The 21,728-nt window shown below is 41.5% G+C and overlaps 2 protein-coding genes and 1 pseudogene across 12 annotated transcripts in view; 2 read left to right on the top strand and 1 right to left on the bottom strand.

Moving 5' to 3' along the window:
• The window catches only part of CEP70 (centrosomal protein 70), an 86,229-nt gene extending 79,744 nt beyond the window's left edge, over positions 1-6,485 (bottom strand). For 2 of the 4 annotated variants that reach the window (XM_086674390.1, XM_086674384.1), the window contains exon 1: positions 6,356-6,485. The gene's annotated coding sequence lies outside the window, so the exon portion shown is untranslated. The remainder of the gene's footprint in view (positions 1-6,355) is intronic. The other 2 variants (XM_086674392.1, XM_086674387.1) reach the window with 1 other exon arrangement.
• FAIM (Fas apoptotic inhibitory molecule) lies at positions 6,359-21,603 on the top strand. 7 transcript variants are annotated; one of them, XM_086674398.1, is made up of 6 exons: positions 6,405-6,492; positions 10,983-11,041; positions 12,127-12,259; positions 12,790-13,018; positions 18,054-18,103; positions 21,152-21,603. In XM_086674398.1, the coding sequence occupies exons 2-6, from the start codon at positions 10,998-11,000 to the stop codon at positions 21,299-21,301; spliced, it is 606 nt and encodes a 201-aa protein (XP_086530524.1). In that variant the 5' UTR covers positions 6,405-6,492; positions 10,983-10,997; the 3' UTR covers positions 21,302-21,603. The 7 variants fall into 7 exon arrangements, with proteins under 7 accessions (XP_025768794.1, XP_086530524.1, XP_086530522.1 ...); XM_086674396.1 differs by lacking the exon at positions 6,405-6,492 and adding an exon at positions 6,559-6,800; XM_086674397.1 differs by lacking the exon at positions 6,405-6,492 and adding an exon at positions 6,951-7,379.
• Positions 6,420-21,728, top strand: part of LOC112850019 (small ubiquitin-related modifier 2 pseudogene) — a 243,033-nt pseudogene continuing 227,724 nt past the window's right edge. The window contains exon 1 of the transcript XR_015239998.1: positions 6,420-6,492. The product of XR_015239998.1 is annotated as a small ubiquitin-related modifier 2 pseudogene (transcript). The remainder of the gene's footprint in view (positions 6,493-21,728) is intronic.

Raw genomic sequence — 21,728 nt, forward strand, 5'->3', positions numbered from 1 at the left:
CAAACATATTAATAACAAATGCTCAAGAATCAATACAGATTAACAATAGTTATATTAATTGAACCTTTAAAATGTATCAAGCTCTGGGCTAAACACTTTTATTTTCTAATTTCTTGACTCTTCACAGCAACCTTAACATAAGTACTGTTGTTATCTTCATTTTATAAATGACCAAATTGGAAAATAGGAATAAACAAAAAAAAAAAAAAAAAAAAAAAAGACTTGCTAAGATGACACAGCTAGTATGTGGCAGAGCCAGGATCTGAAACCAGCACTCAGCTCCAAGGCCGATTTCATTAACCACTTTATCAACCACTTCTCTTGATGGGCATCTGCTCTACCATAAGATGGGTATGCATTTATTCCAATTTGAAGTTATTTCATCTGTGCATTAGTTATCTATTGGTACATAACAAATTATCCCTAAACACAGCCCCTTAAAACAAAAATGTAATATCTTGCCATGTCTGTGGCTCAGGAACACAGGGGGGACTTAGCTGGATGGTCTGGACAGAATCTTTCATGAGGTTGCAGTCAACCTGTTAGCCTGGGCTGGTCGTCTCAAGGTTCAGCTGCGGCCGAAGGTTCACTTCCAAACTGACCCATGTGGTTACTGGCAGGGCTGTTTGTTCCTTATCAAGCGAGCCTCTCCACAGCCTGCCTGGGTACCCCCAAAACATGACAGCTTCCCACAGAGGGAGTGTCTAAGAGAATGTGTGAGCACGTAAGACAAAAGCTGAAGTCTTTTTTATAACCTAATCCAGGATGTCACATATCATCACTTCTGCTATACGCTATTAATCACACAGACCAACTATAGTAAAACATAGTAGAGGACTATACAACGATGTGAATACCAAGAAGTGAGGATCCTTGGGAGCCATCTTGGAAGCAACTTACCACAATCTGTTTCCTCATTTTTTGTGAGTGCCTCCTCCACTAGAATGTAAACTTCAAAATAACTTTTTATTTATTTATTTTTTAAAGATTTTATATTTAAGTAATCTCTACACTTAACATGGGGCTTGAACTCACAACCCCGAGATCAAGAGTTGCATGCTCCGCTGACTAAACCAGTCAGGCGCCCCTCAAATGCCCTCAAATAATTTTTCAAAAGCAGGGCTCTATCATACCTAAGAACATTAATTATATAATTTTTTTCTTTTTATACTAAAAAAATAATAATAGGGGCACCTGGATGGCTCAGTTGGTTAAGCATCCAACTCTTGATTTCAGTTGTTGTCATAATTTCACGGTTTGTGAGATCAAGCCCCACATAGAGCTCTCCACTGACAGTGTGGAGTGTGCTTGGCATTCTCTATCTCCCTCTCTGTCCCTCCCCTCATTTGTTCTCTCTCTCTCTCAATATAAATAAACATTTACAAAATAATAATCATTTCCTTTCTGGTTTTCCAGAAAGCAAATCTCAAAGGAGATGAAACAAAATTTTGAGCTGAACCCAAAGCTATGAGAGATACACATATCGAGAGGAGTGTTACCTATATGTAAATACCTACTCAGCACAGTCAGGAGCAAGTCAGGGGGAACTGAGCCCAAGATTCCTGCATTGACTAGGACTCTGGAAGCATGTTAAAGTGGGTCCAGATCAGTGGCTCTCCCGAGCTCCCAGATACAATTATCTCAAAATAAAATTTTTTAAAAATCACCAATAGACCTACATTAAAAGAACTTCTAAGTATGTACTTTAGAAAGAAGACAAGTGATCAAAGACAAGTCTGAGATGCAGGGATTGTTGAGAAAAAATGATAAACAGGTAGACAAATCAAAACAAACATCATGTAATACAGTATAATGATCATGAAGGCAAATCTGTGGGCTGAAAAAAAGGACAGACTAAAATGAAAATGGGGGCAGCCATTGGAGTTAGAGTATTCCAAGGTCCTTGTGTTGTTTGTAAGAAGAGGTGGGATGTTTAGGCCTTGTTAAGTATGCAATGTAAAATTTCAAGGGTAGCCATTCGAAGAAGAGGAATAGAGCCAATGACTTCTAAGCCAGTAGACAGAAAAAGTGGAATAAGAAAACAAAACCCAAGTCTACTTTTAAGAATTCAAGAAAGGAGGGGTTTCTGGGTGGCTCAGTTGGTTAGGTGTCTGACTTCAGCTCAGGTCGTGATCTCGAGGTTCATGAGTTTGAGCCTGTCAGCTCAGGTCATGATCTCGCAGGTCATGAGTTCGAGCCTGTGTCGGGCTCGGTGTTGACAGCTCAGAGCCTGGAGCCTGCTTCTGATTTTGTGTCTCCCTTTCTCTCTCATCTCCCCTACTCACACACTGTCTCTCTCTGTCAAAAATAAACATTAAACAATTTTTGAAAGAATGCAAGAAAGGAGAATAAAAAGCAGAACAAAGGTGGGACAATTAGAAAGCTAAAGGTAAAATAGTAGAGACAAGCCAAATACACTAGTAATAATAAATTGACAATATATAATTCAAAGTGGGATAGTTCAAAACACCCCTCTTCATTATTATTTTTAATAAATTTATACCCCCTCCACCCATTTCTCCCATCAACCTCTGAAGGCCACCAATCTGTTCTCTGTATCTATGAGCTTATTTTTGCTTTTCTTTTTAGATTCCACCTATAAGAGACATATACATTATTTGTCATTCTCTGTCTGACTTATTTCACTTAGCATAGCGTCCTTGGGGTCCATTCATGTTGTCACAAAAGGCAGAATTTCCTTCTCTTTCACAGCTGAATAATAATAATAGTGTGTGTGTGGCAGGGTGGGGTGGGGGGGGGGGGTCTATACCCAGAAATGAAAGTGCTGGATCATAGTGTAGTTCTATTTTTAATTTTTTTTAAACCTCCATACTGTTTTCCACAGTAGCTACACCAAATTACATTCCTACTAACAGGGCACAAGGGTTTCCTTTTCTCCATATCCTTGTCAACACTTGTTATTTCTTGTCTTAGATAATATACATTCTAACAGGTATAAGCTATTCATGTATATAATTTCTATATAACTATAGAGGGTGAGCTTGGAAGGAAACACTAAATTTATGTTCATGTTGGCCTTTGGGGAAGAGAAGCAAGTAATGGTGCTGGAGTTGCAAATCAAATAGGGTTTGATCTGCAACGTTTTCTTCTATTAAAATTTTTCACTGAGCCAATATTTAATGATGGTCAGTCAATTCTAGGTAGCAGCAATATGGGTATTGTTCTATACTTTTCTATGCTTTTTAAATTTTTCAAAATAAACATGATACAAATTTTTACAAATCTTTACCAACTGGAATATGTGTCTGTACCGCCTTCCTTTGGCTCTTTGTTCTAATTAAGGGTTTATCTACAAACCCCAATCTCCACATGACTCAAACCAAAACCTACTTTCTCCTGAAATTTTCAAGCTTCTCTTGAAGTTCTACAAAATCACCCTGTTGTACTGCTTCTCCACTTTCTGTGTTTGTGTAGGGAGAGCCACAGCCTCCTTGGGCTGAGGGGAAGATGCCTAAGCCCCAGCAGCCTGGCCGGCAGCAAGAGACTGTTGTTACTGGCACTGGTCTGGACACACCACCCTCTGAGGCCAGAATCCTGGGCCCTGTGCTTGTTTCTCAAGCACTGGTGCCTCTTTCTTTAAACATATCACCAGCGGTTGGGCTGTACCAATACTGGAAGGGCATATGGAAAATTTTCAGTCTTGTAGGTATCAGACTAGAAAACTTTTCCCTTTTATTTTGATCTCTGTTCATACTGTGTAAAAAATTCAGGAAATCAGTCAAACGCATTAACAATTCCCTTTTCAGGGCGCCTGGTCGGTTATGCGTCCTACTCCTGATTTTGGCTCAGAGCAGGAACTCATGGTCCCTGAGACGGAGCCCCGCCTCAGGCTCTGCGCTGACAGCTCAGAGCCTGCTTGGGATTCTCTCTCTCTTTCTCTCTGTCTCTCTCTGCCTCTTCCTCCCTCCCTCCCTCACACCCCCCCACCAAATAAACAAACACTTATAAAAAAAAATTCCCTGTTCAAATGGAGGCCCAATGAAAACATGGAGAATGGTGAATGAAAACATTTTTAGCTGCTCTCCTAAAATACATCACTGATGAGGTGCCTGGCTGGCTCAGTTGATAGAGCACATGATTCTTTTTTTCTTTCTTTTTTTTCATTTTAAAGTAGAGCATGTGACTCTTGATCTTGGGGTTGTAAGTTCAAGCCCTACGTTGGTATAAAGATTACTTAAAAATAAAATCTTTTTTCCCATCCCCTTGAGAGAGAGAGAGCAAACACACAAAAGCAGGGAGGGGCACAGGGAAAGGGAGAGAGGGACAGAGGGACAGAAGGAGGGAGGGAGGGAGGGAGGGGGAGGGAGAGAGAGAGAGAGAGAGAGAGAGAGAGAGAGAGAGAGAGAGTCCCAAGGAGGCTCCATGCCCAGCACAGAGCCCAATGTGGGGCTCCATCCCATGATGGTGAGATTATGTCCCAAGCCAAAATCAATAGTAGGACGCCTAACCAATTGAGCCACCCACCCACCCCCAAAATAAGATCAAATTAATAATCTGAGAGTGAGAATAAGTCAGAAGCATGGGGTACCTGGTTGGCTCAGTCAGTAGGACATGTGACTCTTGATCTTGTGGTTGTGAGTTTGAGCCCCATGTTGGGCATAGAGATTAGTTTGGGGCGGGGGACGTAGAGTCAAAAGCAGAATCAGCTTGAATTAATACATTTATACTCAAGTTCAATACCTTTCACCGTGTTTTCTTCAGACTTTCTTTCCATAACAATCCTGTCTGGTAACAAGTGACTATTGCTACCTCTACTGTCCTGGGCCCCTGGGAATAAGTAGGTGGAAAATGTAGCCCAAACTGGTATGTTCCTTAATGCCAGTTATCTGAGAAATTCTACCCAAAGAGAAAAGAGGGGAACAAGCCAGCGGAGGAATCAGACGGCACTGCCTATTCGTGGTGCAGACTTCAGTGTACCTCATGAATGTATTCTGCAGACCCTGGGCAGAGGAACTTCGCAGGACTCTAAGAACAGGCCCAGATTTTTATTCAAGCACAATCAACACTTTTCTATTAACAGGCCCTGTTAACATGAACTTCTTGCATCCCACAGGCCTCATTCCACATGCCGGCCCTGCAACTGCTGAAGTGCTTTGGGTCTCTCTGTAATACAAGCACTGGACTATTGTGAAAATAAATAGACGACAATATATAAGGACATAGCAAGCATTCAACAAATTATACCTTTCTGATCTTGTAGAGGATATCCAGATTTCTAAAGTTTTACCAGAAAATATGATCCTTCCTTAAACAGTATCACTGAGCTGCTTCCCAACCAAGGTTTCCTGGTCGTAGCCCAACAACTCACTAAGGACTAAGAAAAAGTAATTAGGGAGGTGTCTTAGCCCTGTCCCATCCCTGAAAATTTCCACTCTGGGCCTTTTATCTGCCGCCCCTAACTCATTCTTTCAACATTTATTGAAAACTTTCTGTTCCAGACACTGATTTAGAAGAAAATTACAAATATGAAGAGTCTTTGTCTTAGAAGAGTTTTCAGTACAAGGTAGCAAACAAGAAATCAGTGCTCACTAAGCAGAATCCTTGTAACATAATTTGCTTAAGAATTCAATCATTATGGGGGCGCCTGGGTGGCGCAGTCGGTTAAGCGTCCGACTTCAGCCAGGTCAAGATCTCGCGGTCCGGGAGTTCGAGCCCCGCGTCGGGCTCTGGGCTGATGGCTCAGAGCCTGGAGCCTGTTTCCGATTCTGTGTCTCCCTCTCTCTCTGCCCCTCCCCCGTTCATGCTCTGTCTCTCTCTGTCCCAAAAATAAATTTAAAAAGTTGGAAAAAAAAATTAAAAAAAAAAAAGAATTCAATCATTATGACTTTGCAGACTGATTAATCTATTAATACATTGTTTCCTATTGTCTCTCAACTTCCCTTTCACTCACGCACTTGCTCAGCATCTTGCACTGTGCTGATGTGGGAGATGCAAGAGTGAGAGCCAAGCACCCATTGCCCCTGCCTTTAAGGACCTCAGTCTACTATTAAATTACACATTAAGCAACAATTACACAAGTAATTACACACCCTGGCAGGGACTAAGGAGAATTCCAAGTGCTGCAAGTCTTCAGGGCCAAGTCAGTTTTCCTTAAGAAATGATATCTGAAGAGCAAGCTCAACAAGAAAGTGGAGGATAACTAAGGGAAAAAACAGGGAGGAGTGCCCAGCAGAGGGAAGAGCATCCGCAGAGGCCCGCAGGGGCGGGGAGAAAGAGCTTGCATCATCTGAGAATCTACACGGGGCCTCATGCCCGCTTAAAGAGTTTGGGTCCTTATGGAAGCGGCCAGAGCCATAAACAGATTTCAAAGAACGAAGGCCATAATCAGATTTACCTGCCCGGTGGCTTCAGAGAAGACACAGGTTCTGTTTTGGCCACCAGGTTATCCCGGGCGTCCAGCCTCGCGCTGGCTATCAGCGGGGCTTACCAACCTCGGCTGGAGGGACGACTGGACGCGGTGCGGGACTTAAGGTTTGGAACGGGGAAGGGCGGGGAGGGGTGCCCGTGCAGAGAGCGCTAAGACGTCCTCTGAGGCAGCGGGCGGGGCTGGGTCTGCAGTGCGCGGGGGCGGGTGGCGGCCTGCGCTGGGCACCTCCGGGGACCTGAAGCGCCAGAGAGTCGGCGCGCACGGGACTGGAGGCTGCTGAGCTTTCGGCTTACGCGGAGGAGGCGCCCGGTTCTCGGCGAAGGGAACAAGCCTACGCGGCCTAAGTGGCAGAGCCCGAACCCGCGCGTTGCGGGTCCACGACGCAGAGCCTCCCGCGGTCCACGGCGGCCAGGTGAGCCCCGCGGCGCAGGTGAGACGGCCCCCAGAAGCCTCTGCGCTGGAGCGCGGCGGCGGCGGCGGCGGCCATCTCGAGGCGGCGGCGGCGGGCGCTGCTAGCGGTGGGCGGTGTTTACGCGGACCGTGAGACGCCGCGGGTGAGGCCTCAGGCGGTGCTGGGGTGTTCCGGGCGTGTCGCGTCTGCAGGGCCGAGGGCAGAGGCGGGACCAAGCGGCAGGCCGCGAGTCTCCCCTGCCCGGCCAGGCCCTGCGACCTTAGGATAATACACTTCCTGCCGCTTTTTCCATGGACGCACAAGCGGACCGTATTTGTGCAGACCCTAGATCGTGAGGTGCCGTAACGTGGCTTCTTGGCCAAAGGATGCATTACGGGCAGCCACCCGTGGCTTTGCGTATTTTCCTGCGTCCTTTGTATTGGCCACACTGGACTGCGTTCGTGTGCGCCAAGCTGACCGCCGCATCCATCCCCGGGGCCTGGCCCGGGCTGTACGTGCAGTTTGTTGAGTGACCGGACTGTGATTTACTTCGTGGATGCCGCGCCGCGCCCCGCTCCCCCGCTGTCGGTGAACTTGCAGGTGGTTTTCAGTTTGTAGCTATTACAGAAAGCAGTTCGTTGAGCCCCCTGGTTCACGAAGCTTCCTGGCTTTTCTGGAGGTCCCAGGGCTTCACAGGGTTCTGGGCGTACAGTGTCAACGCCTACTTGTCGAAAAGTGACCTCCCTTGTGGCTGGCCTTACCTAGAGCTTTTGCTGAAAAGGGAACTATGAATGTGTTAGTAATTCAAAACTGACTTGGGTTTAGCTTGGACATACTATTACAGTACCCAGTACACTTAAAACCCAATTTAAGGCAAAATTCAATCTGGGTTTAGATGAACAGTGGAAACGTCTTAATGTTTGGAGCATATTCTGAAACATGACTGTTGGATCGCTAGGGAAGAGACTTTAAAAGATACGCTGATGTCTAGATACTTAAGTTTTCTTTGAAGACATGTAAAAAGTGTTGAGTGAGTGACATCATCAGTGAAAAAAATGGAATTTGTTTTTCCATCCTTTTCATTTACATTTTTAAAGTTTTGTTATTAAATGGAGGGAATTTTCTTTGTAATGATCATTTTCCAGTGTGGTCACATGATCCTGAAAATTAAGTGTATGTATAAGAGTTTATTTTTTAAAACTTAAAAAAAAATTTTTTTTTTTTTGAGAGAGACAGAACGGCAGAGGGGCAGAGACAGAGGGAGGCACAGAATCTGAAGCAGGCTCCAGGCTCTGAGCTGTCAGCACAGAGCTGGATGTAGGGCTTGAACTTACAAACTGTGAGATCACACCTGAGCCGAAGTCGGACACTTAACAGACTGAGTCAATCAGGTGCCCCATTCTCTCAGGTTTTAAAGCCAAGTCTCCGGGCGCCTGGGTGGCTCAGTCGGTTAAGCGGCCGGCTTCAGCTCAGGTCATGATCTCACGGTCCGTGAGTTCAAGCCCCGCGTCGGGCTCTGTGCTGACAGCTCAGAGCCTGGAGCCTGTTTCAGATTCTGTGTCTCCCTCTCTCTGACCCTCCCCTGTTCATGCTCTGTCTCTCCCTGTCTCAAAAATAAATTAAAACGTTAAAAAAAAAATTAAAAAAAAGATAAAGCCAAGTCTCCTCTCTCCTTACCCACTTAGCAGGCCAGTATCCTCTCTCTGTGGGCCCATTCTGTCCTTCACTGCTTCCCTTTTCAAGGACACTCCTATGGTTCTGTTGTAGTCATCTTTTGGTCTCTCTAGAGCCCCTCACTCTGAGCTTAGTGTCCAGCTGAGTGCCTGGCACATAAGTGACTGATAACTATCAGCAAGGTGAATGAATTTAGAATATGACATGTGTTTATTAAGTCCAGTTTGTAACTTAGAGATGTGTGACAGATATTTATCATTATTCAAATGAGTAATGGAGATATTGGGAACAAGGACAGTTGTGATCATCTTTCAGTTATAGATACAATCACATTTCAAGAAACACTACCAGAAGGGCACCTAGGTCTTTTTTTTTTTTAACAATTTAGTTGAAGTATAATTCACATACCATACAATTCACCCATTTAAAGTATACAGTGTCTTTTTGTATATTACACTATTTATTAAGTAGCGGCAAAATACATATGACATAAAATTTGCCATTTTAGCCATCTTTTTCTTTTAAATGTTTATTTTTGAGAGAGTGAGAGAGTAGGGTAGGGGCAGAGAGAAAGGGGGACAGAGGATCTGAAGCGGGCTCTGTACTGACAGCAGAGAGCCTGATGCGGGGCTCTTGAACCATGAGATCGTGACCTGAGCTGGAGTTGGATGCTTAGCCAACAGCCACCCAGGTGCCCCAGCCATTTTAACCATCCTTAAGGGTACAATTCAGTGGCATTAAGCACATTCACAATTTGGTGCAACCATCACAATTTCCAAAGCTTTTTAGCACCTTAGATAGATGCTCCATAAATAAATGAATGTATAAATAAATGTTGATAGTTTAGGGGAAAATTTCAAAAAATAAATGTGATTTTGATTTCTCACTTCCCTTCTAATTTGTTGTGTTGTCTTTTATACTCCTATATGAAAAGTTATTGTAATTAAGATAGTACTATGCCTTTATGTTAGTATGATAATATTAAAGTCCCTTGTCATGGAAAAACTGGGCAATTCTTTCAAGTTTGAATGCGGAATTACTGAGCTTTATAAGGTCTTTAAAAGTTATAAAGCAAAATTTGAATGATATCCCTAAGCCCACTCTGATGTGCAAAGGATGGCTTATCCAAGTTTATATTCTGTTTGGCTTCCTCTATTGCTATGTATTCTCTTTGCTTTTATAGGTGCAGGATACCCTCCACTTTCATAGGAGATATCCTAGGGCTTCTAGAAAGACTAGAAAATTTCACAAATTGTTAAGGTGCTACCAAAAAAAAAAAAAAAAAAAGATTTATTCTAGCTACAAAGTGTTTTGAAGTTTTATCTAATTTTTATTCTAAAATTTGTATGTTTTCTTTGCCTGTTGGAGTGCTTTTATCAGTACTAATTTCTTCTTTGACATCCTTTTAAAAACAATTTGTGGCTTCTGACTGTTTCCAGCTAAAGAAGTTGGGCAATCTCCCATTTTTAACAAGGAGGGAGCACCCTTGGGCAACTATAGGGAAAAGGCTAGGCCAGAGTAGATTTTGGAAGCAAAAAATAGTTGAGCCTATTTTTCGGTAGGTTTGGCAGGGGTACAGGCTGTTAATCTCAAATCTCCAAATGTGGAGGGTTTCCTATGCATGTGTGAATATGTGTGCTTTTGATTTTAGTAAAATTTAATTAGTATTATAGCCCAGTTAATTCTGTGGTATTTGCATTGGAGTACTGGGCTCTAATTCTGGCTCAGGCCCTACTAGTGACCTGAGCAAACCACATAACTTTTGTGGATTCATTATTGGCACTAGTAAATTAAGTGGGGTCGAGTAAGTGGATAAATTAAGTTTGCTGTTGGGAAACAGCACTAGCATATCCTTGGCTGCTACCTGCAAACTTGTCATTTCTTTGAAGTTCTCTAAAAAAAATTTTAAAAATTTATTATATTTTTTATTAAGTAAGCTCTATACCCAAGAGGCTTGAACTTACGACCCCGAGATCAAGAGTTGCATGGTCTACTGGCTGAGCTAACCATGTGCCCCCCCCCCAAAATTTTTAAGTTATATATTCCGACATAATGTATATTCTAAAATTTAATATATGATTGCATTTAAATTTGTTACCACCCTGTAACATTGATGCTTCCTGAGATGCATTCTGTGTATCCTGGAGTTTTATGTATTCCCTGACCTACACCTCACACCCTTGGGGCTTCTTATACCTTGATTTGAGAAGCACAGGACCCAGAGGACCTCTAGGTCTCTTGCAGCTCTGATGTGGTATAATATTTGGAATAAACTAGAGTTTATTCTCTAGCTTTAGGAAATTATACATTTATAACAGGGAAAAATATGATTGGCCAATGTGCATGACTTAATTTCTTTTCCTGAAATTGGAGGTTGCAATTCTATTGTATGTAAAAGCTGGTTTCATCGGAAACTGCATGCAATTTAAGAAATGGATTGCAAACTTTGCTGATGTTATCTTTGTTGCTCTCAATCTTTCTTTGCTGCAATTCTGCTTTTTTCTTTCCTGGCTGCTAATTGGATTAAAGGCTATTTTGCCAACCATGGCATCTGGAGATGACAGTCCTATCTTTGAAGATGATGAAAGGTAAATGTCTTGCATGGCAGTAAAACTAGCTTTTGAAATTTTCAAGATTGTTTTAATCACTCAAGAGTTATTTATCCAGGCTACTTTTGTTAAGCACACATTTTGTAAAGTTGCAGAATGCTTGGTTTTGCTTTTCTGTGATTTAGAGCAAGGGTAGTAAACACTTGGCATGTAGGTGGCTGCCACCAACATGGCACGTCTTTTCCCGTAGGGCCTGATATAAGGTCTCCAAACCCATCTTAGCACAGAGTTCCTGGCAGTCACTTCAAAATGACAAAAAATCCATTTACCATTTCTGATTTAGAGCACACAAAAGACATTAGAGTGAATAAGGAGTAAGATGTAGTTAAAAGAACAGGCTCAAAAATATTTTTTGTATGTCTTATATAACATGTCATTCACACAGGACTCATAGGATGAATGCTGTATATTTTATATTAACATATTAATATCAAACATATGTATTTAATTTGTGCCAGAAACTTATGACAAAACAGAATCCTTTGTTTTTTAAATAAGATTACTATAGTAAAGACAAGAATTACCATTTTCCATTTTTTTCTCTCTTATTATAGGACATTTCTTCTATGACTTTTATTTTTCTTAGTATAATGAATTAGAACCGTTTTTGTTAAAATGAATCCTAATTGGTTTAAGTATGAAATATTTGGAGAGTTTTTGTTTTGGAGTGAATGGATCTGAGGAAGAAAAACCAGAATTAAATACTGTGCTTTCTAAATGGGGGTGCAGGGGAGAAGTAGAGACTTTTTACTGACCTTTCCAAGCATTATTCTGTAGCCAAGCTTAGAATACTATCCTGGATAAACTGATCGGCTCTTAATCCTATTAATATTAAGGTGACTTTGTTTGGAATTATCCGACTACATACCCATATATAGTAGTTTCATCTTAAAGGAAGAGTGCACAAGAGGGAGAAGATAGTTATATGTACTGTGAGTAGAATTTCTCAGTTACTATCACTTTAACATTTTCTAATTTTATGGGTTAAAAAATCTGATACTTTTACCTGGAAAGATAAATTACTGTTTTTGGTCTATTATAATTGCTTCATTTTATTCCCTTAGCCCTCCTTATAGCCTGGAAAAAATGACGGATCTCGTAGCCGTTTGGGATGTTGCTTTAAGTGACGGAGTCCATAAGATTGAATTTGAACATGGGACCACATCAGGCAAACGAGTGGTATATGTAGATGGGAAGGTAGGGAAAAAATGCTTGATTTTGTTAATGTAGATTCTTCATGTATGAATTCAGGGCTTTTCTCTTACAGTGGTTATCTTTATATTTTGGCCTGTATCATTTTGCTGGACAAAGCAAACTATTTATAGTTACAGAATCCATAAACTATATAACATTTAAACTTCAAGTGCTTTTATTTTGTAAAATATTTGGATCATGAAAGAATAAAATTATACCTAAATAGCACTGCTATTTACTCACTTTAATTATACCATTTCTTGGGGCGCCTGGCTCAGTCAGTTATGCATATGACTCAATTTCGGCTCAGGTCATGATCTCATGGTTTGTGAGTTCAAGCCCCTCATCAGGCTCCTTGCTGACAGCACAGAGCCTGCTTGGGATTCTCTCCTTCTCTCTCTACCCCTCCCCCACAATCACTTGCTCTCTCTCTCAAAATAAATAAACTTAAAATTTTTTAAATTATAGCATTTCTATAAATATTAAATTTTCTTCCATTTGTGTGTTTTCAACTTTTATATTTTATTGCTTAGGAAGAGATAAGAAAAGAATGGATGTTCAAATTAGTGGGCAAAGAAACCTTCTGTGTTGGAGCTGCAAAGACAAAAGCAACGATAAATATAGATGCTATCAGTGGATTTGCATATGAATATACTCTGGAAATTAATGGGAAGAGTCTCAAGAAGTATATGGAGAACAGGTCAAAAACCACCAATACTTGGGTATTACATTTGGATGGTGAGGACTTTAGAGTCGTTTTGGGTGAGTGCTGTTTCTGCAGAATTCATTGGCTTTTTATGATGGTTGTTAATTAGTCCCTCTTGTGAGAGCTTTGAATAGACAGAGTGTAAGGGTAGGTATATTTTTCTTTTTTTTTTTTTTTAATGTTTGTTTATTTGAGAGAGAGAGAGAGAGAGAGAGAGAGAGAGAGAGAGAGAGGGTACACTAGTTGGGGGGAGGGGCAGGAGAGGGAAACACAGAATTGGAAGCAGGCTCCAGGCTCGGAGCTGTCAGTACAGAGGCCAATGTGGGGCTTGAACTCATGAACCATGAGATCATGACTCAAACCAAAGTCAGACCCTCAACTGACTGAGCCACCCAGACGCCCCAGCGTAGGTATATTTTTGATGTGTCTTGTGTGAATGAAGTATTCATTTAATTGATATGTGAGAACCAGATTTTATAGTGACAGTTTTGAGGATGATAAACAGGTTAAAAAAAAGAGAAATATTGATGTAGACATTTGCTATTTATTATTGATATTTCTATTATTTAATATTATTATATTTCTCTTTAAAAGGATGTGTAAAGACAGTTGGAGGGGCACCTGGGTGGCTCAGTTAAGCGTCCATCTTCAGCTCAGGTCATGATCTCATGGTTCATGAGTTTAAGCCCCACGTCGGGCTCTCTGCTGATAGGTTGGAGCCTGGAGCCTGCTTCCAATTCTGTCTCTCTCTCTCTCTCTCAAAAATAAATAAACATTAAAAAAAAAAAAAAAAAAGACCGTTGGAAATCTAAGATTGATTAGTAACCAGGGACTTTTTCTCTAGGTAGCAATAGGTTTAGTACTGCAACAGATCAAAATTGTCAAAGTCCAGATAAAGTAGATTAAAAAATAAAATGTAGTAAGCCATTGATCTTTAAACTAAGTTTTTTTTGTTACAGATTGCCATCTGTGTTGTTTCTACCAGGCCTACAAAACTTAAGAGACAAATATTTACCAGTTACTATCCTTTCTCTCTTCTGGTACTCCAAGTATTTCCTGCTTCTCAAATCATTAAGACCATTTGGATCATCTCATTAATTCAATGATTCACTTATTTAGATGATATTGAGTACCTACGAAATACCAGTTAGCATATCAGTCACTGAGGATACATAGATGAAGAGATGTTGTCCATACCTGTAAAGATTCTGCAGTCTAGTCAAATGCTAGAAAATACCTTTTTATTTTTTTTAAGTTTGTTTATTTACTTTTGAGTGAGGGGGAAGGGGCAGCGAGAGAGGGAGAGAGAATCCCAAGCAGGCTCTGTGTTGTTAGGGAAAAGCCCATGCGAGGCTTGAATTCACGAATGGTGAGGTCGTGACCTGAGCCAGAATCAAGAGTCAGGTGCCTAACCGACTGAACCACCCAGGCACCCCTACAAATACCGTTTTATAAAAATTTTTTTAAGAATGAAAAATGTTGCTGGGGCGCCTGGGTGGCTCAGTCGGTTAAGCGTCCGACTTCGGCTCAGGTCATGATCTCATGGCTCAGGCTCTGTGCTGACAGCTCAGAGCCTGGAGCCTGCTTTGGATTCTGTGTCTCCCTCTCTCTCTGCCCCTCCTCCCGCTCATGCTGTGTGTGTGTGTGTCTCTCTCTCTCAAAAATAAATATTCAAAAAAAATAAAAAATAAATAAAATGAAAAATGTTGGGGCTCCTGACTGGCTCAGGATTTTGAGTATGATCTCAGGGTTGTGAGTTTGAACCCCATGTTGGTATAGAGACTACTTAAAAATAAAATCTTAAAAAAGAATGAAAAATGTTTGGAGCACTGGCTGGAAGTACATGGATTTTGTGGATTGCATTTCTGTGATGTTTCTCTGTTTCTTTTTCCTTTTTTAAAAAGTATATATATTTTTAAATGTTTTATTTTTAAGTAATCTCTGTTACCCAGTGTGGGGCTCAAACTTACAACCCTGAGATCAAGAGTCGCATGCTCTACCAACTGGGCCAGCCAGGCACCTGCATTTCTCTAATATTTCCTATACATTGGTAGTTGACTGAAGAATTGGTCAGATTTAGCTTTGATTTTTTTTTTTTCTGGCAACACTACTTTATAATTTCGTTATATCAAGAGGCACATGTTGTTTCGTTATATCAAGAGGCACATGTTTTTTTTTTATGTCGCCAACCTTTAATACCTAATGTTTGTATCTATTAATTCATTAGCAGTTGCCAAATGGTGATATTCTGGAATATTTCTAAAATAAGAAACTTCCTGTCATCTGTCTGGTTGCACAGAGTTACAATTTGTATAACAAATGCAGAATAACACTTGTTTTGCCTTTACCAGTTTTCAAAATACTGAATTGGAACATATTCTCCTCTAAAGGTGATTGTTTACGGTTTTTTGGTCGTTATTAACTCATGGATTTAAACAATTTGGTGTGTGTCACAACATACTGAAGTTATTATCCTTATTGACCCTCACATTGTCCCAGTTTTGGCCAATGGTGTATTGTTTAGATTTACTCCTGAGTCCTTTTGACACATCCTTGGTAGACATTGAAAGCTTCCTTGCAATCTGGTATGACAAGATGTCTTAGGCTCATTTGAACATTTTCTACTCAGACATGAAATCACCCCTTTTTCCAAAATGCCCTGGTTTCTAGTAGAGGCAAATGGTATTTCAGGAGCATAATCTGGGCATACGATAAAGATGCTCATTATTTTTAGGAAAGCTGCAGGCAGGCAGAGGGAAGAGGCTCCAAGACGCACATGCTCCAGGACCTCCTATGACTCACTGAATCCACTTCTGAGCAGCAATGACTGAATACTTTATCAGATAGATATGTTCTTTTTTTTAACATACATACTTGAATAGGTGCTATACTTATATGATTCAGAAATCATAATGATGGGAAAAGATATATGCAGAAATTTCTTTCCACCCCTATTCCCATCCACCCTGTTTCCTCAATAAAGATAAGCTTTTTTTTTTTTTAATAATGAGCCCTTCCAGTGTTTCATTTCAGAGTCAAGCAAATACAAATATTTTACTACTGCCTTATTTCATAAAAGCCTCTTGTTTTATTGACTTATTTGTATATTCGGAGGATCCTCTTCTACCAGCACATAAAGAAGTTTCTCATACTTCTTTTTATAGCTGCGGAGTAAGTCTCAGTAGTCAGTAAAATAGTTTATTTAACTCATCCCTGACAGATGGGCGTTTGGGCTATTTCTAACCTGCTGCTGTTAGAAGCAGTGTTGGATGAATAGCTTTGTTCACCTGCCTCTTGGAATTTGGTTCACATATCCCTTTAGCATAAAATCCCAGAAGTGGGAAAGTAGGGTCGCTGGGTCCAACATCACTGCCCTTGTTGTTTGAGGAGATGGTGCCCGGTTGTCCCTCCTGGTGCTTCTACTGGTTTGTGCTCCCAAGTACCCATTTCCCCACAGGTTCTCCAGCAGAGCATGGTGTCAGATTTTGTTATTTTTTTGATATTCTGCTGCATGAAACGTGGTATTTCAGTGTTGTTCATATTTGCCTTTTTCAAAATTAAGTGAAGTTGAGCATCTTTTCATGTTTGAGGTCCTTTTGTATTTCTTTTCTGATAATGTATCTTCGTGTCCTTTGACCCATTTTCTTTGGGGCTCTTGGTCTTTCTCTCAAGATTAGACTTTTGTCTGTGCTGTGAGCTTCACTTCATTTTTCCCAGTTTGTCATCTATTGTATGAGTTTGCTTATGTGTGTACATGGTTTTTTAAACCATGCAGAAATATTCTTTTATGTAGTCAGATTTGTCCCATTTTTCTTTTATGGTTTCTGGATTAGCAGGTTTCTTCAGAGGTACATTAAAAATAGCTTTAGAAGGAATCTGCATGCAAGCACATGTCCAGCAAGCACACTAAATTTCCAGTTTTCACCACCGCCATGCTTATTTTAGCACTGTGCGCTCTGATCAGCTGTTGGGACAAGCTGGGTTTCCCTGCAGCTGCGGCTGGTGATGCCTCCCGCTCAGGAGGCCACTAGGGCAACATCTGCCCACATCTTTTGGGCCCCTCTGCCTCTGTCTCCCTTTAGCCCAGCTCAAAGGCCTCCCTCCACTCTCTGAGGCTCCCATCTCAAGGTGTGGGGAGAAAAGGATCCCTGTTAGACTGTGTTCCTGGAGTAGATGGCCTGTCACAATTAAGCCCCTGACTGGCACCTCAGCCTTGACCCCCAGGCAAGTTTTTGCCTCCTGGGCATCCTGCACACACGGGTCACGATTCTTTCCAGCCTTCGTTATAACACCTACAGCTCGTCTTCTGGCTGCTTAATGACTGCAGTCTTCTCTCCTGCCACCTGCCAGCACACTAATATTTACAAGCAGGGCTGGGGATCCTCTCCCAAAACGCACATATATTGTGCACACGCGCACACATATACACGCCTCCCGAGGTGAGCTCTGGCAGCTTAACCAACAGCCAAGCGTATCATGGCAGCACTTGGCTCCATACCCAGCGCATACCCAGTAGCACCGTACCCAGCACAGCCACCAGGTATACCTGTGTTGTTGGTTTTTTATGATCCAATAATTTTCCCCAAAGTGAAACTATCGCAAAAAATGAATAGAGATTCTTGTGCTATCCAGTAGGAAATTAAAGGCTAAATTTCTAAGCCTGATGTGCTGTCCAGCCTGTGTGAACCTCGTGGCAGCCTTTCTTGGTGGCCTTTCTGTGCCATCATCCAGGTGGCTCAGTGTGACAGACAGGGGAGTCATCTGGTCACGATGACAGTCCATGTGAAAAGCTCCTTCCTCACATTCATTTCTGTGCATCCTCTTAAATACTGAAGTTTGTGCTGCGGTGTTTATTTTGTTTGACAAGGCTTCATCCATTTGTACTGAGACCATGATTTTCTCTTAAAAGAGTGTTTTGTTTCATTTTTGTTTTGTCTGTGAACCAAGAGTAAACATAGTGTCTTCAAATTTAGGAGAATTTGAAAGCCATGAGTACATTTCAAAATCTAGTATATCAAACTTTTCTTAAAATAATGAAGAGTTAACTTTGAGTCATAGAGTATAATTTTTTTTAATTTGTTACTTTTACAGAAAAAGACACTATGGACGTATGGTGTAATGGTAAAAGAATGGAGACAGCAGTAAGTTGACCCTCTGATTACTCTTAGCACCATGAGTATAGTTGCCATTGAAATGTTGCTGCATTTCCTAATTATGGAGATTGATAATTAACCAAGGTCATCTCGGTTAATCTCTAAGAACAAGATGAAGTACCCTTGACTCCAAATTCTGAAGACCTTTCCCAGACAGCGCCTGGGGACAGGAAGGGCATGGAAACACCTTATGTTGCGAGCTGGCATCAGCTCTCGCCAGCTGGCACCTTTCCTCGCCTGGACCAGACTCTGTCCTAAAAAGCATCCACACATCAAAAACTGCCCCCCCCCCCAAAGTTTGGCCTCCTCCTGTGTTTTTCCAAGTTCAGGTGGGGCTCTATACCTCCACTTCTCAAATCTGCATGCATAGGAATCACCTGGGATCTTGTTAAATGCAAACTGTGACACTTCCCTTGGTGCTGCCAATGCTGCTTGTCGGCCCATGGGTCACACTTTGAATAGGAGGGCTTTACATATACCATACTCAAAGCAGACAGTACTTCTCTAAAAGAAAAGTTTTTGAAAAAGAAGTGCTGCACACGGTGTCGGATGACACAAAGGCAGAGAGGAAAGGGCACTGTTGCAAACCCCAGAAGACAAGTGGAATTTGTAGACCAGCAGTGCCAGGAGGGTACACCGCTCATTGAGGCCAAGCACGACATCCCCGTCACACCCCAGAGTGTTGGGCCCCTGCCGTCAGCTGCTTGCATTGTTATATGGGATGGATATTGGGATGAATTCGGTGAGGATGAAGTAATAGCGGTGTGCACAGCACAGGGAGCAAGTGGAGACAGGAGACCAGCATGGAAAGCACAGAGTGTGGGACTGGGAGCTCACGTCCCTGGGTGGACATTCCGGAGGGCTGTGGGGTCTGCTGGCCAGCAGGGGGCACCATCCCTTGTACCCACCTTTCATGCTAGCTCAGACGTGGCCTTCTGGGCTAGAGGTGACAAGACTCTGCTGTTGTTACGTTTTAGCTAGTTGCACATTGTAGTTGCTGCCATTGTCTCCTTGTCTGTTGTCGGGATAGGAAGGTGGGGAGAGGTGCTCGGAAGGCAGGAGGTCCGGGATGAATTTATTCAGCAGGCTACCGAAGACCTGCTGGGTCTCGTGGCTGTCTGCTTCTGAGGAAGTGCCCACGCCAGAAATCAGAAGTTACAAAGATAAATGCCTCTCTCTTTCTTACTCCTGGTATGAATTCTTGAAGGGATATTTAACCAGGGCTCACTCAACGATCCCCAGAGCTTGAGCCACTCACTCTCCAAGTTAAATCCACTGTTAGAGACTTCTTTTATTCAGAGGCTTGGTGAGCACTTCAGTGTTTCACGGCCCCTTGTGGAATCCATTAACGTAGATCAGGCACCTGCTGTGTACCCTATGCCACACCTGGTGGTTCTTGCTGTTCTTTCTTTCCTACCCTGGAATTCTCTAGATGCTCAATCATCAGTTTTTAATCCCCTTCCCTCCCACCCTCAAGGAATTCTCCAGTGCAGATGTAAAGAGAACATTGTTTTGTGGTGTTAAGAATGTGGTCTGTGGTCGTAAATAAGAACTTAACGATAATGTTTATCCACAATGTCTTTGTTGTTCAGTTATTAACAGGGAAGCACAAGTGTTTGGACAATAGCCCTTTACAACCCAGTTGCTTCCTTATTGTAACTACAACCTAATTTGCAGTGTGGTGTTGGCAGCTCTGTGTCTGGGCAGCCTTCCCCAGCACAGTGCACACCTGAGTTGGTTTATTTTCTCTCCTTTTTCTTTTCATCTCAAAGCCTCATGACCAAGATTATGTATCTGTGAGATTGTGCCCCCGCAAGGTGTCAGTACACCTCCCATAAAGAGCCATTGGCCAGAATCTTCTCAGAGCTCAGAAAAAGCTCTACCCAGTGCATCCCATGCTTTCATTGGTTGGATAATATCAGCTACGGGACCTTGCTCTGTCCACTTTGGCTGCCAGGAAGCTCATAGCCAAGTTTTAAGTCTGCTTGTCATTTCTTTGCTTTCTGGCAGAATTCACGTTTATCCTCCAAGCCTCCTGTTCCTTCCTTCTCTGTACTACTTGGCCCCGATCTTTTTACTCTAGATGTTCAGTAGAAATACAATATGAGCCACAGATACGAGTTTCTTGTGTAACTTTTCTAGCAGCCACACTAAAAAGTCTTAAGATGAAATTCATCTTAATAATATATTTGGTTTAAATCAGTATATCCAAAATATTATCATTTAACATGTAATCAACATAAAAAGTTTTTAGAGTTATTTTACATTCTCTGTTTCATTCTCAGTCTTCCAAACTCAGTGTATATTTTACGTTTAAATAGCACCTTGCATTTCAGAGTCCCCACATCTCACGTGCTCAATTGCCACCTGTGGCCGGTGGCTACTGTGTCTGGAAGAACAGGTCTAGACTCGGTAGTGTTTGCTTTTATGTGACCTGTGTGTTTTACAGTAAATCACCTTACATTCTGAGGAATCAGATTTTCAGAGTGGGTAAGAACATCCCATCCCTTCCTGAAGGGGGCCCTCAGCAACTATTTCACCACTCTGTGCCTCAACCTCCTCACCTCTGCAGTGTGGATAGTAATAATACTTCTAGGACTATAGTAATAGTACTTCTAGTCTATAGACAGGGCTATGCGAGGACACCCTGAAATAATGCATGCGAGCTGTTCTTGATATAGAACAAGTAACTTGGTATAAAGTATGTGTTTGCTATCATGTTTATCATTTTTACTTTTAAAAATAGTTGATACTGTCTACATAGAACATGTTATAGTCACCTAGCCACGTGGTGTAGGGTTTTTTTTCCCCCTGAAACATAAGATTCTATAATCTTGAGGGGTACAGGTAAGAAATTTTCGGTTCATAGCAGAGATGTAAAAGCATCTAGCAATACAAGGTTCTAACTTTAATTTTCCAAAGTTTAACATTTAGCTGATAGATACTTCATTATACTACACTTTTAGATGGTGTTAATGCTCTAGACGAAGATAAATGTTTCTGGAACACTAATTCCTCCTTCTTTTGTTGGCCTAGGGTGAGTTTGTAGATGACGGGACTGAAACTCACTTCAGTGTTGGGAACCATGACTGTTACATAAAGGCTGTCAGTAGTGGGAAGCGGAAAGAAGGGATTATCCATAGTCTCATTGTGGATGATAGAGAAATTCCGGAGATTCTTGAATGACTTCATGATGGTGCGTTTTAATCTTAAGAAGTAAAGATCAAGACTTTTAAATTACCGTGGTAATTAAATATGTTCAAGATGTACTTTTTAGTACACTTAGTCTCCCAACTGTTTATTTTTTAGTTACTTAAAATGGTAATATTCCAAGGGTCAAAAAAAAATTATGTACAATCATAAAGATTGCAATTTATTTTGTAAATAATGTAAAGTGTTTTAAAGCCAAATGGAAAATAAGATATGGACCAAAATCACTAATGTTTTACAAGAGGAACTTTAACTATAATAAACACTGTAAAATAAAATGGGTGCTGCTTGATTTGTGTTTCTAAAAATGGATGTCTTTGTATATTTTTAACCTATGCAGATAGTCTCTTTAGTTTAAAGCAGTTGGTACATAATGACATGGTTAGTTTAACTGGAGAAAATG

This window comes from Puma concolor, chromosome C2, assembly GCF_028749965.1.
Source record: "Puma concolor isolate L17-30 chromosome C2, mPumCon1.1.hap2, whole genome shotgun sequence".
In the NCBI taxonomy this organism is placed as follows: Eukaryota; Metazoa; Chordata; class Mammalia; order Carnivora; family Felidae; genus Puma; species Puma concolor.